The 16571-nt window shown below is 36.3% G+C and overlaps 1 protein-coding gene across 5 annotated transcripts in view; it reads left to right on the forward strand.

The window, feature by feature from the left end:
• LOC105209387 (protein sax-3) overlaps positions 1 to 16571 on the forward strand; it is a 292880-nt gene that overhangs the window by 250849 nt on the left and 25460 nt on the right. For all 5 annotated transcript variants that reach the window (XM_054234986.1, XM_054234983.1, XM_054234981.1 and 2 more), the window contains exons 11-13: positions 2429 to 2589; positions 8145 to 8226; positions 9189 to 9359. In XM_054234986.1, coding sequence (XP_054090961.1) covers positions 2429 to 2589; positions 8145 to 8226; positions 9189 to 9359 — 414 coding nt within the window. The remainder of the gene's footprint in view (positions 1 to 2428; positions 2590 to 8144; positions 8227 to 9188; positions 9360 to 16571) is intronic.

Raw genomic sequence — 16571 nt, forward strand, 5'->3', positions numbered from 1 at the left:
CAGCTCAGCGATAAGTGCGATCGATTGTGAGAAGCAGCCACTTGCCGCATAAAGATGCCTACGCAACTAAATTGCCGCTGCGCGCTGAAGATGATGATTTTCGAGAAAAAGCACTTTTGATGCACTAAGTGCACAGCAACAACAAAGCAGTGCGTAAAAATCACGCACAAATGCACATAACTGTCACTGATTGCAACGCGCGCTGATATTTGCTGCGCCATTTGACCCACACAAAGGCTAGTTGTGTGTGCCAGGTAGGTGCATCTGTCAGTGCGTTGCATATAAAATACGCAATTTATGTGACAGTCGCCGTGCCACAACGCAATTGTCACGTAAATGTTTGGCATAAAGGTTTTGCAAATGTCGCTGCCGTCGCCTTAAAGCCAAATAGTTTGTAAGCAGCTGACGATGACATCTTTTCTTTTCGAAAAAATCCACTATTTTTTCTTCGCTGCTTTGCATGTCCTGCCGAAATTTATGGCGTGCGAAAATGTTGACATTTGCCCAGATAAGCAACGTGTAAGTGACATAAAACATGGAAATTATGTTCTGCGTCAGGCGCGCGTCATGACAGTTATTCCGGCGGTGACACCTTCAAAATCATGTTTTCTTTCACTTATCGCTCGGTGAGCTTACAAAGTATTTACCAAATGTGTGTGGAGTTTAGTGATGCTCTGCTTGTGTTTAGCTTCGCTTTGTGGAATTTGCTTTCATAGTATTTTATTATTATTATTTTTTAGCACTTGAAAGGTTTTTTATGCTAATTCTCAGTGGTGTTATTGATTTGTTTACCACATTTGGGTAATAGTTCGGTGGAAACAACTTTTAAGTTACGGAATGTTAGTTCGATAATACAAAGTGTTCGTTTATGTTAGTACTTCAAAAAAAAAAAAAAAAAAAATGCGGTGATATTAGTATGATCACTTTTAGATGACATACAGAAAAGTAATAATATATGGATCTCTTGATTCGATAAGAATTATATCTCTTTATTCCGGAACGAAGTGTTCAACATGGGTTTCTAATGGCAGATATACCATTAAAATTGCAAAGAAATAATTTATATTCATTACATTATGAGGACTCTAGATCAGCTGGGCTCTCTTAATTTTAGTCCTAAGTGTTCTCAAAACTAACTCCAGATATTCAAAAAGCTATGTTTGATGTTCACATACTTTTCTCAGTTCCAAGTTCGTCAAAATTTCAAAGCATCTTTTTCGCATCTTTTACTACCCAATCTGGAGAAATCGAGACTGAGTAAGATTACCAAACCGCACTCTTGTATTAGACTATACGTCAAAATCGACTTGGAACTTATTGGACCAAACTATTTTTTCCGGGAGATTAAGTCATGAGTAAAAAAGCGTATTCTATGATTTTCGAAGTAAGCCTCTAAAATCGAAATATTTGATTTCGAAGTTCGAAAAGTGCTTTAAAACATATATCTTATTAATTATGGGATATAGCTACTAAAAAGTCCACAATTTTTTGTCAAGCTGATATGACAGTTGCTATGAAGGTTTAATGTGTGATTTTCGTAAAAATAATATAAAATTTATGTATCGGAAAATAGTAGATGGTGCTTCTCAAAACATCAGTTTCTGACTTTCTGGAGTAAGTTTTGGTGGCCTAGGTATGTTTAGGCTTTCAGTTAAGTTAAGAACAAATTAATTATATTCAAGAGCAATAAGAAGCTAAAAGCATACCCTCCTGCTGGAGTTTAATATGTTATTTATAGCCCTTATATTATATACATATATGTGTATATTTTTTCTGTTTTTTACTAAAAAGTGAAGTTCTTAGTTGTCAAATCTCTCACGAAACATGCAATAAATCCAACAAAATATAATTACTCTGTTGAACACTCAAATCTACTAATCGTTTCTGTTTCTACAACCATGTCTATATGTAACTGGAGGGTGTTGCCACCCCTTAAAATTTTTATATAAGAATTTTCAACCTTTTTAAAGGTTCACTGACGATGAACTGTCTGTCAACATGCCAATCAAGCATGTCAGTCAACGGTAAACTACAACGCTGCGGAAGCTGACGGCTGGCACTAACATATAAATAATACACAAAAGTACTTGCATACTTAACTAGAGCCTAAAACCAAAAATAAAAACAATAAAAAATCATATTTTCTATTTTAACAACAATTTATTCATATTTTGCATCTCTACAACTTCTCTTTTCATATTCGCCATCTGGTCTGTGTGCAATTTGGCTGCATTGTGATGACATATCGCTAACGGCGATCGACAACTGCACGAAAACAACAACAACTATGTTATGATCAATAACAACCAACTAACGCGAAAATAATAAAAACAACAAAACAACGGCGGACAACAACAAACATGCATCGAATCCCCTACAACAAATTGCTATATATTTTACATTGTTTTTGTATATTGCTGCACGGCAGGTGGAAAAGGGCAGTTCGTCACTGCTACACCGTTCGGTGGACCCCAGCGCCTATCCAGCACCGCCCGGCACACCAAAGGTGGTGAACGTCACACAGCACAGCATCGCGCTGCGTTGGTCGCGCAGCCAAGATAAGCCGGGAGCGACTAGTCCAATTATCGGGTGAGTGATGCACACAAGAGCTGGTTACTTGTATAATCCCCTTACATTTAGCCATTTATTTATTTACATTCTCTTTTTCGTTTTTCGTTTGAATTTTGCGCTTTTGTTTCGGCTTCATTTGTTGTTATTTCCTTTTACTTAGCTTAAAAGTTAGCGAACCCTTTATCAGCGCTTGAGCGCCATTCAAAATGCTTTCCTGCTAACTAATAACCCAAATTTTTCCCAATTTACCACAAAATTTCCATGCAACAATTTGCTTTGTCTGCGTTGTTAGGCAAATTGCCAGAGCAGTACAACATTTGCTTTAGAGCGGTCTTCATCTAACCGCACTCTTCCTTAACCCGTCAACACTTTACTCTTTACTCCTTTAGGGTCCTTTGTGACTCGTCGCTTAGTGGCATGTATTTGTTCGCCGGCGTTAGCTTCATTGCCTGGGTGATTGACTTCTGCTTTTGTTTAGCAATTTTTCTCAATTTCGCCAATAAGCGAGAATTTATGCTTTGTAGTGGTTTTGTAAATTGCTTTATGGCTTCATTTAATGTTGCTCGCATAAAAATAGCTAAAGGATTGTGTGGCGCAAGGAATATCAAGTAAATGGAGGAGTAGCGTAATTGGAAGTGTGGAAAATTTGGTCTAACTCTCTGTAGAGTACTAAAAGGGTTACTGCTTCGTTTTTACATTGAAGTACAAAATACTTCGTTGCAAAGCAACTGTAATTGAGAGCTCTTCACTGTTGGCAATCATACACTATTCTAAATTACGATAACCTGTATCTAGCACCAATACTTGCAAAATGGCGAATTGAACAAGCAACTGGTATAAATCAAGAGTGATATAGACAGAACATTTGGCTGCTTTTTTCGCATGCTGGTTGATATTTATGTTACCTAAGACCTATTGACCATGATTTGAACAAAATTATTGGAGATATTTCAAGCTGTAAAGTTAATTAGAGACTTACTTGAGTGGTGTCAATTAAAGTAGTCCAACTTTTTGGTATAAAAATGTTAGATTTCGCCAATTAATGAGCCACAATCTCAGCTATTATTTAACGCTTAAGGCAAAAGTACTGCTAGTTTATAGTCTTGCAACATTCAACATTCACCCATGAAAATTTGAATTCCCCATTTAACAATAGATAAGTGGCAGCGCAGAAATAGCAAATGATACATAGCGGTTTAGCGGTTAAAAGGCGTGGCAGCAAAACAAAAGCATAATTTTCGCCAAGAGGAATCAACTGTGAAGCGTTTAAATTTCAACGAATTTTTCATGGACGCCAAAAACTGGCGCGAGCAACACAAATGCCAATGCAACACTGCTGCTGTTGTTGTTGTTGTGCGCTATCATTTTTTGACTTATAGCGAGTTAAGTGAATCTACCGGACGCGGCTGGAAGCGCCAGCAACAAGCCGCAACTGTTGGCACACGGCACAAGGGGCACAAAAGTGTTGCAAGCATACATGCGCTAGGGCTATTGTTTGTGGCAAGGCTTTGTGTGATATTTTTTTCGCGCTTTTTCGGTGTTTACCTTACAGCGTTATATATTTTTTTGTAACTTTTGATTTTTTTTTAAACATGTGGCATCAACATATTGTGTTTGCAACACAAATGCGGCGCGCTTGCAAAAATATTGAAAATAAAATAGTACAGTTTTGTTTTGTGGCTACAGCAGCTTTGGGCCATTTAACGGTTGCTGTTGCGGCTGCAACTCTAACTGCACTCTGATTAGTGACGGCGCGCTTCGACACGGCCGCTGTGTGGCTAAACGCTTAGTTCACTTTATGGGCGCTGTGGCAGCTAGAGCGCATGCATTTGTGTTGTTTTTGTATATGTGAGTGTGTTCATTGTTTAGCATTGACCGCAAGTGGCTTTGCGGCAAGCGCATTGCATGCCACATGCAACGCAAATGCATTTCGCCCGCCATTTCGCGGTCAATGTTATTGTTGCAAAGCTGCCAGAGCATTCATTTGGCGGCCAAAACGCGCATATTTCGTCCATGCCAAGCATTCTTTTGGCTCGCTAACAATCTGCGATTCTTTCCAGCACATTTCTACAACTATTTGGTTGCAAGTAATTTCGTCTACAACTTCTTCGCGCATTCGCAGCGCTGCGCTGCTGCCGCCTTAGTGATGGCGATTTAGATTTGCGCAAATTAACATAATCAAAAGTATAAAACGGCACACGCCATACCTTGGCGGCGTACACGTACACGCTCAGCAAATTCCTTTGCAGTTTTGTTCTCCGTTTCGAATGTGCGCCAGTTGCATGTTGCAATGTCAGCTAGCTAGCCAGCTAGCGTTTTTGGCTGAGCAACATTTCGCCTTGCTTCGACTTTTTCGGGCATCATTAAAATTTGTTAGCTACAGACAATGGCGTACTTTCTACCGACGGCACACATGCGCATATGCATTTGTGGCGAGATTTTTTGTCGACGCCTCCTCTTTTTTTTGTGTTTTTTTACGAAAGCTGCTCTCCTTCTGGCTTTGTTTTAGCGACTGTCTGCATTCATTCAATGCGCTTATCGGGCATTCCAATTGCCAGCGTTTATTGTTTGTTGCTATTTTTGTTGTTGCTAGAAAATAGCATTGCATTCGTTAAACACGCCCAGTCCTGCAGCTGCAACTGTAAAATACATTTCGAATTTCACAATTGTCTTCTCCTGTGGAATGTATGAAAATTTGAGGTTATGTGTTTATATTTGCCTCTCTATATTTGAATATATTCATATTTTTGTATATTTACATTCATATTTATATGTATTAAGTATAGAAATTTTGGTCTTTTCTATCGTTGTGCTACTTTTTACCGTTAATCGTTCGTTATTAATATAAGCTCTCGATAGCAGAACCTCAAATTTACTCTCGAAGTTGAACGATCCCTAAAATGGTCATATTTATAACTCTAACGTTTTAGTCTACTCTTGAACTGGTCCGATTTCTGCAAACTATGAGTAGTTTTCCATCAGTTTTATCCATTATTATCCTAAATGTTTGTTGTAATGCTTTGATTTACTTCAGTAGGGACCCGCTTTTTCTTTTTTAACCTCTAGCTTGCTGTTCTGTTGGAATTTGACTAAAGTAGGTTCGCTTATATAAAGGGTGATTTTTTAAGAGCTTGATAACTTTTTTTAAAAAAAAACGCATAAAATTTGCAAAATCTCATCGGTTCTTTATTTGAAACGTTAGATTGGTTCATGACATTTACTTTTTGAAGATAATTTCATTTAAATGTTGACCGCGGCTGCGTCTTAGGTGGTCCATTCGGAAAGTCCAATTTTGGGCAACTTTTTCGAGCATTTCGGCCGGAATAGCCCGAATTTCTTCGGAAATGTTGTCTTCCAAAGCTGGAATAGTTGCTGGCTTATTTCTGTAGACTTTAGACTTGACGTAGCCCCACAAAAAATAGTCTAAAGGCGTTAAATCGCATGATCTTGGTGGCCAACTTACGGGTCCATTTCTTGAGATGAATTGTTCTCCGAAGTTTTCCCTCAAAATGGCCATAGAATCGCGAGCTGTGTGGCATGTAGCGCCATCTTGTTGAAACCACATGTCAACCAAGTTCAGTTCTTCCATTTTTGGCAACAAAAAGTTTGTTAGCATCGAACGATAGCGATCGCCATTCACCGTAACGTTGCGTCCAACAGCATCTTTGAAAAAATACGGTCCAATGATTCCACCAGCGTACAAACCACACCAAACAGTGCATTTTTCGGGATGCATGGGCAGTTCTTGAACGGCTTCTGGTTGCTCTTCACCCCAAATGCGGCAATTTTGCTTATTTACGTAGCCATTCAACCAGAAATGAGCCTCATCGCTGAACAAAATTTGTCGATAAAAACATTTCGAACCGAACACTGATTTTGGTAATAAAATTCAATGATTTGCAAGCGTTGCTCGTTAGTAAGTCTATTCATGATGAAATGTCAAAGCATACTGAGCATCTTTCTCTTTGACACCATGTCTGAAATCCCACGTGATCTGTCAAATACTAATGCATGAAAATCCTAACCTCAAAAAAATCACCCGTTAGTTTGCTTAAAACCTCATCTAAAACCAGAATAGGCTTTTAGTATGTCGAGTTACTTATTCCAGGAAAGTAAAATAGGTCTTATAACACAGTTCCAGGTTTGCAAAGCTTTCTTAAGAGGTTATATACACTTAGAATTTTCAAAAAATCGATTTTTTTTTATTTCATTTTCTTAATGTACATATATTTAAGAATACACACAAAAAATTTCATATCGTTCCGGTGAATATTTTCAAAGTTACAAGCAAATTTGAAAAGGCGTTTCAGAGTGCTTGGAAGTACAAGGTCCGAGCGGCCGCGCGTTTTTCTCAAAATGGTGTTTTCAAAGTCGGTGACCAACATTACTCGAAAACGGCTAGACCGATTAGTCTCAAATTTTAACACGACCTTCTTAAATATATTTTTTAGTAATTTTTTCTCTCCGATAAATATTTTTTTTTTTTATAAACAATTTAAGGCCGACATTTTGGTGAAAAATCGATTTTTTTTTTTTTGAGAAACCGCCATTTTGTCAAAAAATTTTATTTTGCTTATTCCTTCGATTAATTACTAGATTTAACATTATTTTAAGGAAATCTGTTTGGTTTTTTTAATTTCAAATGATCCAGTTCCGAGATATAGTGGTCACCGCAAAACGTCTTTTTTGAGAGGAGCTCCTGGAGATCAGCTGTAGCTCTTTTCAAATAAATATTTTTACTAGTACTAAGTCTTAAAATACAGTTAAAAGATACCATAATATGTGTATAAATTTTTGGATCAATAAATTTAAAAGTTATCTCAGAAAAAATTCTAGAAAATTCACTTTTTTTCGGCCGTCTAACTGTATATAAACCCTTAAATCAATCATTCCACAGGTTGCTACCAGATAAACAAATAATATCCATCTCTTCAGTCGTCGGGTTCAGTAAATTCTTTCATGAGGATGTTTCCATCCGTGATCATATGATATCTTATATGTTACTGTGTTAGATTCCCTATATAATTATATGGAAACAGTGCTCTTCAAAGATTTTCGATCCAAAACCAAAAAGCAGAGCTTTACTATACTTTTGAAACCCACAATTTGTCATGGAAAATAAAATGATGTAGGACCCAAGACTTTAAATTTTGTTCAAATTTATTTTAATTGAACTATGGAGGGTTAGTACTACATCAGAGTATTTCAATATTTTACAACAATTTCTATTTTCCCCCTCATTATTTTCAACTTGCAACATTATCTGCTTAATTTAGATGTAAAATGCAAATTTTAATGACTTACAAGTACCATGGACACCTACAGATATACTCCTCTCTGCATTTTTGTCTCAGCAGTAGCCAATTGGCTGTCTTTTGCAACAGCATCTTATCGCTGGCCTTCACATTTCTCATTTCTAATGGTTTCTACTTTTTTCGTTCGTTCAGCAAATATTTCATTTTTCTCTGTTTTTATTTTGTCACAACTCCTAACATGCCACACACTAACACACACTCATATATTCAAATTTTTCTTTCTTCTAACGCTTATCTCTATCTCTGCTCATTTTACAGCTACACGGTGGAGTACTTCAGTTCGGATCTGCAAACAGGTTGGGTCATTGCCGCACATCGTGTGCCTGATCAGCAAATAACGGTAAGTAGAATGTATACACTATTTGCAACGGCATTTTAAAGGTACCCGCAGAGTCATATGCATAAGTACTGAGCTCATATGAGTTGGTAATAAGTGGCTGAAAAAAGAAAAGAAAATGAAAATTCACCAGGTGTCCAGTTGCCTTTGTGTGGCGAATATTTGAAGTAACATTATGTAGGAGTAAAAGTACATATATATATGTATGTATATGCAAATGGGCTATTCATTTCAATTTTGCACTTTTTCTCCAGAATACACATATAGTACATACAAAATAGTTTAAATTTTTTGCTTTATGTGGCTTCTGCACACTACTAACTGTATGCAAATGTCCAACTTTAGTTGCTTTTTTTTTGGCTCTTAGCTAAAATTATTGCCTTTCTACCTGAAAGTGGCTCACATTTGCATCTAATTTTTGCTTAGCGAACTGCTTTTAGTTTTTAGTGCCCACATAGTTGGCTGGTTATACATATATTGGCACATGTGCGTGCTTCTAGTCTTCATATGTTTAGCAAAAGAATAATTTAAACTGGTGATTTTCTACATGTGCTTGCAACATTGTTCATGCAGCTTGGTTGTAGCTAAACGTGCTCTTAAAGTCTCGATGGAAGAGTGGAGTCCTCATATTGAGTGGATATTTTCTTGATTTACTAATATTTTCTGGTATAAGACTTTAAAATATAACATAGAGAATATTAATCCCTTCAGTGATATACTTAGTATATAACTTTCCTGAAATTATTTAATTTTTAGAAATGAGATATTTAGTTTAAAATTCTTTAAAAAAATCTAAGGCTTTTTATTCACTAAAATCTAGTATATTTAGGATATGTTTATATGCGTTATTATCCAAACCACTTAGCTTCTTCAAGCACTTTAATATCTACCAATTCCACTTCCTTATTCACCTCAGTATATTTCCTTCTTCATTGAATCTATTTTAACTAATTCCTTTCTTTCAGATCTCCGGTTTAAAACCAGCCACATCGTATGTCTTCCTCGTTAGAGCTGAGAACACCCATGGACTGTCAGTACCCTCTGGTCTCTCGAACGTCATAAAGACTTTGGGCACAGAATCGGGTACAGTGCCGCCAAGTGAAATATCTGCTGCGCGTTCAGTGCTGAGTGGCAAGGTGAGTAAAACTAGATTTATTATCTATCACAACCTTACATATATAAAGACTGAGTGTGCTGTTATATGAAATCGGATATGGGAGGGTCTTCTATGATAGAAACTCAAGAACACTTCTTATATAATGCTACTTTTTCGGAATTTAATGATCATAATGGGAACCTCAAAAATTGCTTTGATTCTTGAAAACATTATATATATTTTCTATGAACAGAACTAGAAATATATTTGTTCCAGTCTAGAAAAAATATATTTTTTTCTGCTAAAATACAAAATTCGGCTCCAATTCTCTTATTCCCTTGCTAATTTGGGCTTGGATGTAACATAATCATATTCGATTTATACCAATAAATTCCATTCATACCAGTTGTTTGCTTGATTCCTCAATCTCAATTGATTTATACCAGTTTAAGCCACTTATACCAGTTTTTTGTTCGATTCGCCGTTTTCTGAGCATCAACAATTCGTCTTCTCATTGAGTACACTTTTAAAAATCGAATTTGTTAGATAATGCATTTCCTCAGCGCTGTGCCTCGAATATTACTTCTATAATACCAATCACAGGTGTAAAAGAAGCACTTCAATTTGTCGCTATATTTTCAGAAATTCCATAAATTCGTTGTTTTGCAAGCCATAAAGTGTGCCCTTAGATATAATTTCATTTTGTTATCAATTTGCTTTCACACACAAAGTTCCACTCACAACAATTTGATAAATGCGTTCATTTCCACCGCAAATGCGAGTCGATGCATCAATTGAAGCGCTACCACGTACCAACAGCAACTCCAACACTATCTACAACACTGAAGCACTAACACTACTGACCCACTTTCCAACGTAGAAAAATTGAATAAAAATCGCATTTTTTCTGCCATTGCACAGCGCGGCAGGGAAGAATTCGTTATTTTTTCGCCTTCATTTTTCTGCTGTTTTTCCGAACGCCAGATGGCGCATGAACTGCATAAATTTTCGCTTGGAAAACGCATAAATATTGCGTTACGTTTTTTACGTTTCCCATTTGGGCAGTTACACACAGTTCACGCTAAGGATTGCGCACACCTGAGTCAATAAGCGCAGCGAGGCGGCGATTGCCGAAAAGGCAGCGTGAAACATTTCGGAGAAGCGGCAGTTGTGTTCGTGGGAAGAATGTATAAATATTGGTTTAAAGTACGAATTGGAAGCGCAGCAACGCAAATGGATAGCGGAAAAAATTGTGTTTTTGTAGTAAAAGTGAAAAAGAAAGCGCGCTTGCAACAGCGCAGCAATTGACCCAAATTGCAATTAACCATTTGAGTGTCAAGCTATCGAAGAATAATTGAGCAGCGCGAAATTTATACGCCCAAAAGTATGCAGTAAATGCGCTAGTGGGGTGTGTGGGTGTTAATGCGTATAGAATCATTATACTTCAGCGCTTCACTGGCAGAAAGCAATTAATTTATGACGGCAGGGAGGAAAATAAATTCAGAGGATGGTTAAAGGCAACAAAATGCTTGTTTGTTGGGAACAAAGCGGAATTTCGGTTATAACAAAGCACTTTTCCGTTAAAAAATTATTTTCTATATTGTTGTTGCTATTTTTTGAAAAAAAAAAACATATTTTTGTATGATTATCATAATTCCTGCTTCAACAACAAGCAGCAAGCAGTCGAGAAAACAGTGAATCTCCCACTGACTCGCATAATTATATTCATTTGTATGAGCAGCAAGCGCTGACAAAGCGCCGCAGGATATTGTATATATAGCACGACTGTGGCATACGAAAAGTGGGTGACGCTACAAATTATCATTAAAATAAAATATGATGTGCAAAACTGGAAACACTCAGTGTACCGAGTTAGCGTTCTAACAACAAAAGCAATGGCGGATGCACACACACTTCTACATTTATATAGCAAACACAACACTTCTTCGTGCGTACTTCTGCTGCTACTAATTTGTGGCAAGCGCTCGCCTCAGTTCAGCTCAGCTCAGCATGCCTGCAGCGGCATACATTTCCGGTATTTATTTATGATTTCGTTACAATTTATTGCGGGAATAATTTTTATAAATTGTATGTTGCACGTAGAACACGAAAATACACGCAAAAAAGCGCAACAAAAAAAAAAGAGGGCGGAAAAATGGCGAAGAATTTCCGTGCTGAAAAAGGCCAAACAAGTTAGCAATAATCATATGTATTTGTTGTTGTAGAGGCTGCATAGACTGCCAACAACACTTTCAATCTGCGAGCACAAGAAGTTGCGTCTATTGTTGCCACACATTTGCATTTCGCACAAGGTACTCAGCGCTGCATATTTGTTGCCTATAACACACTATCACACAGTCAACCTAACTGTAAACATCCGCTTTATGTGTGAGTGTGTGTTTGTACTCGCCTCGAAGCGCAGTTTTTACACTGCATTAACAATGATTGATATTGCCACTTAGCAGCGCTGAGCACTAAATAAATATAGAGGTGTGTGTTGCACGACGCTGCAAGGCTTATATTGAGATATGTGAGATAGTATATACATACATATATATACAAAAACACATACATATCACCATACATTCATCCACAAAGCAGCAACTTAGCACCCAAATTCATTCAGCAGCGCCGCCAGCTGTATTTCCTTATAAGCTCTCCTGCAACTTTCGATAGTCTTTATACCTTACACTTATATTTCCATCCTCTTTGCCTTCATTTTCTTTTCTTTTTGCCATTTCTTCATATTAAATGATGCAAAAAATTCCAAAATATTGTATTTTATGCCGCCTCTGCCACCTTTGCTGACTGTGTGTGCCACGCCTCTTCGCCTAATAACATGTCAAGCATTTGAATTTATTGCGGCATTGTAGCGCTGTTTTTTTTTTGCAACTTTACTTCGTTACTTTCTGTATTTACATTGCTTATCTGCAGGCTTAGCATACATCGAGGCGCACTCTTGCACGATATGCTCAAGCATATATCAATATACAATACAGATATGTGAATGTGTGTTTGTATTAATATGCGTAAGTGTTTAGGCGTGCTTGCTGGAATATCGAAATACCATCAATAATTTTTTGTGGATATTGTTTTGTGCGTTCCCAGGAGAAATGCGTACGCTTAAGCGCATAAAGAGTTTTGGGGAAATGTTATAAGGGTACTTATGTACATACATATTTTTTATATCACAAATGCTGTGCTTTGTGTTAGTACACTTAGAAAAATCTTGTAAATAAAGCGAGCTTAGCGAATATTTGAGATTTTTGAAGTTATTCGTAGCATTCCTTAAGGCGCAAATTTATTTTTTGTAATTTTTTATATTTTTTTGATTTAAAGAGAAACTGAGGAGTCTTTATTCAAATATCTGTATTATACTTTACTTTTCTACATATATATAGCAGGTATCATTTCTTTATATATTTTTTCACAGTGTTCCCACTCAACCTGCTCACCCTCCCACTGCATAGCAATAAAGAAATTTGAATTATTATTACCCATTATTTGTTGTTTCGGCTGAATTGCCATTTTTCCGCATACCTCTTGGCTGGAGGCGCTCAACCTACATTGTTATTATTATTATGGCATTTTTATTGTTGCCCGCGTGCTTAACTGCTGTGCGTTGGGTATGCATAGCGCCGGCGGGCAAAAATATTAAGTCGAATTACTTAAGTTTGGCTAAACGATAAGGTCGGAGCGTTGTTTAATTTGCCGGAAGGTTTTTTTTTTTTTTTGGTTGAGGATTTGTAGTTATAATCGGTTTTAGTTGGCTTCCTATTGGAATTTTTTCGGCGATGAATTGATGTTGAAAGCATTTATATGTATGAAAATATTTGATTAATTTTTCTACGGTCCGCCTCTTAAAGTTAATCTAAGAATAAAAAAGCATTTTGATTCTCTGAAATTTTTAAAGCAGCTTTTCTCTAAAACTTGGTTGTAGTCAATTGCGTATTCATATATGTTATTATTGAGTTTGAAAAATAAAAATAAATATCTTCACTATCCTTGGCTATTTTTAGTAAAATCTAAAAATTATAAATATACTTTTTTTTAATTTTAGAAATATTATTTCAACAATTTTTTTTTAACTTAAATTGAATATTTTCATAAAATATATTTGTTTATACTAGAAATACTCAATTTCATGTTAATATTAAGTCTTCTAATAGTACTATTTCCCTGAGTTTCCACCGTATTCTGTCTATAACTGCAATTGATGAAGCTTCAGTTTCATTTTACTTTCTCCAAAAATTTCACTTATAATCACTGCATATTACTCATACGCCCTTACTCACTTCCTTTCAAATTTTCTTTCTCAATTTTTGCCATATTTCTTCAAGTTGCTGCGCCAACTTTTACAAAAATCTAACTTTTGCTTCAGTGCGCCTAAAAGTGTGCTTGTAAATGCAGCCAAACAAATATCACGCACACTACTAGTTGACTATGCCTACACAAACAGCGTTGCATGATTTCCACTACAACAATGCGCTGCAAAAATAGTGCGTTCATGGTATGGAAGAAAATTTATTCACGTTTCCTTGCAACATGAAGTTGCGTAGCACAAAGTTTTCAACTCGAAATTTCTGCATGAATTTTTTTCCAATTCTTTGCACTTCAACCAACACATCTACATGCTGTCGTAAGCGTTATATGTAGATGCTGTAGTCTGGCAGCAATCAAGCGAGTTGAAACAAAATGCCAAGCACGACTGAACGCCGTCAACTAACCCTCAACGTGGTCGACAGCATCATTATTATCGAGAACGCATCATTGTTTGTGTAAATGTGTGTAAATTCTGCTTTAGAGGTGAGCGTGCAATGTGCAAAATGAAGCAACTTGCAACTTGCAGCATGCCACAAAGAGAGGTAACAACTTTGGTAGTCTTAGAAGCAACGAAAGTAGAGGAGGAAGTTACCTAAAAAAGAGAAAATTTTCAGAAAAAGTCATCAATGAATGATATGGTGAATGAATAGATGTGAAAGGTGCAGTGAAGCGTAGGCTTAAGGGCCAAAAAGTTACGGTCTCAAAGCGCGAAATAGCCGCTCGTTCAATATCGACGTTTTTTAATAACAGACACCAACACAAAGACCGACCATGAAACTGTAGCAATGAAAGGTCTCGCATCCGTCGCTTTACAAGTAAGGCTTCGAAGGAAATTTGCAATCAAACAAAGTACAGCAATTGATAGACAAAAAAATGGCTGCTCCACTGCGGCTGGCGTTTATGCAATTTCACTATGCGCTCAGTGTTGCATGCCTCGGCGTGAGTATGAGTGACAGGCCTTGAAATGTGGATGTGGCGAACTTTTTTCGCGATATTTGAAAATTTTCTTCTGCAGAATTTTGCGCAAAAAATTTCAACTTTTTTCGAGGCTGCGCTGTCTTTGAAAGGTGCAACTTATTTATAGAAAAAATTAAGTGCCACACAATGATGCAGCGAAATAAAGTGCTCCGCTTTGGCTTCATTAACAAAAAGCGTCTTCAAGTTCGTGCACCGTCTACATAAGTTCGCAGACGAGTACGAACAATCAAGCAGTTCGAGCCTGCATTTAATGGTGTTGCAATAAGAAGGTTGTGAGGTGATTTGATTGCCACTGAAGGCGCGGCTTCATTTGCCTGACAGTGAATGGAAAGAAATTACAATAATTGTTGCTTTTGCAAAGGATAAATCGCAAGAAAGCAAAATTTTTATAAGACAAATTACGTCGCTGTAGTTGTCGTGTAAGAAGAAATTGTTCGACAAAAAGGGAGTTTCAAATACAATTCACAAAAGCGAAAGCATTTGGTATGAGTAATGATACTATGAATTGTTGTTTTTGCAATAATTTTTTAGACGCTTATTGTCTGAAAAGTTGTGAAATTTTAACTAATAGTTGTTGTTGTTGGTGTTTGCAGACACTTCATTATGTTGATTGCTGTCAGTCTGGGTCTAGTTGCAACCGATGAGTGGATTCTTTAATCCAATTTTTCGATTTTTGAATTTTCTAAATATTTTTTGCTTTTTGCAAATTTTTATAGATTTGTCTGAATTTAAGAGATTACCTTGAATATATGATGATGCTTGTTTGAAAAGTCTGTTGATAAATTATAAAACAAATTAATACCCAAAGGACCTCATTTAAAGCCAAAGCGAATCGGTTAAATTCGTTATATTTGATAATTGCCACGGAAGCTTAAAGATTTTCTTCAATTGTGTTATATATAATTTTCAGGTTTAAACTGATTAGCATAACCTTCATAAAGAAATTAATTTTTCCGCTCTAAAACTAGTTAAAATAATACTTTTTTCTATAAAAATTCACGCAAAAAATACAAATACCACAGTTCCACCAAGCGTACGCTTTAAGTAAAGAAATTTGCCTTAAAAATCAATTACATTGGACCGCAATTACATCTCCTTTCTCCTTCGCTCTCTCTCAGCAACAACTTTTAATTAGCTCATTAATTTCTCAACCAATATTATTTCCATTTGCTGTTACTAAATTTTTGTTAAAACCAGTGAACAACAACAATAAAAATGAACATCATGGCATGCAATTTTTAATAAAAAAGTTGTTTTATTAAAAAAGTAAGGCATGGAATAAAAGCTTAATTGGTAAGTGTAAGTACAAAAAACAATTTTTGAAACTAATTTAGTAAATTAAATACATTTTGGTGGTGATTTCCCTAAAAACACGCGATTTGCAACACATTTTTAAATTTCTAAAATCACTGGTAACTCCGGCATTAAATCTTCATTAGCTTGGATTGTAGCGCATGTGATTCTGCAAATTGCAACAGAAAATTCTACAGAGAAAACACCAAGAAACTTGAAAGTTGGTTGATAGATTAGTCAAGATCTCGCGGATATTGCCAAGAGTTTGCTCTACAATTTTATGTTAATTTAAGTGAATATGCTAAGGATTAATACTAAATAAAATAAAAGGTCATTTTAACAAGTATTTTGTAAAAAATACGCTATTTGCAACATATTTTTAATTTTCAAAAATCACTGGTAACTCCTACATTAAACTTTCTTAAATACGCTTGTAGCGCATGCGATTCTACAGATTTCGAAATTTTTAAACTTTCTCTACGACCAACGGTTCAAAAGTTATAAGCGTTTTTGTGTTTCGCAGCCACCTACTTCCTGCTCCTGGTCGCCTGGTGGAAATCCCAGTTTTTCGCACCAAATTGAAATGCATTTTTTTGCAGCGACGCCGACAGAGAAGCCGGAGCTGCCAAATGTGTTGCATATGCAAAGGAGCAAATGA

Source organism: Zeugodacus cucurbitae, chromosome 6 (genome assembly GCF_028554725.1).
Source record: "Zeugodacus cucurbitae isolate PBARC_wt_2022May chromosome 6, idZeuCucr1.2, whole genome shotgun sequence".
In the NCBI taxonomy this organism is placed as follows: Eukaryota; Metazoa; Arthropoda; class Insecta; order Diptera; family Tephritidae; genus Zeugodacus; species Zeugodacus cucurbitae.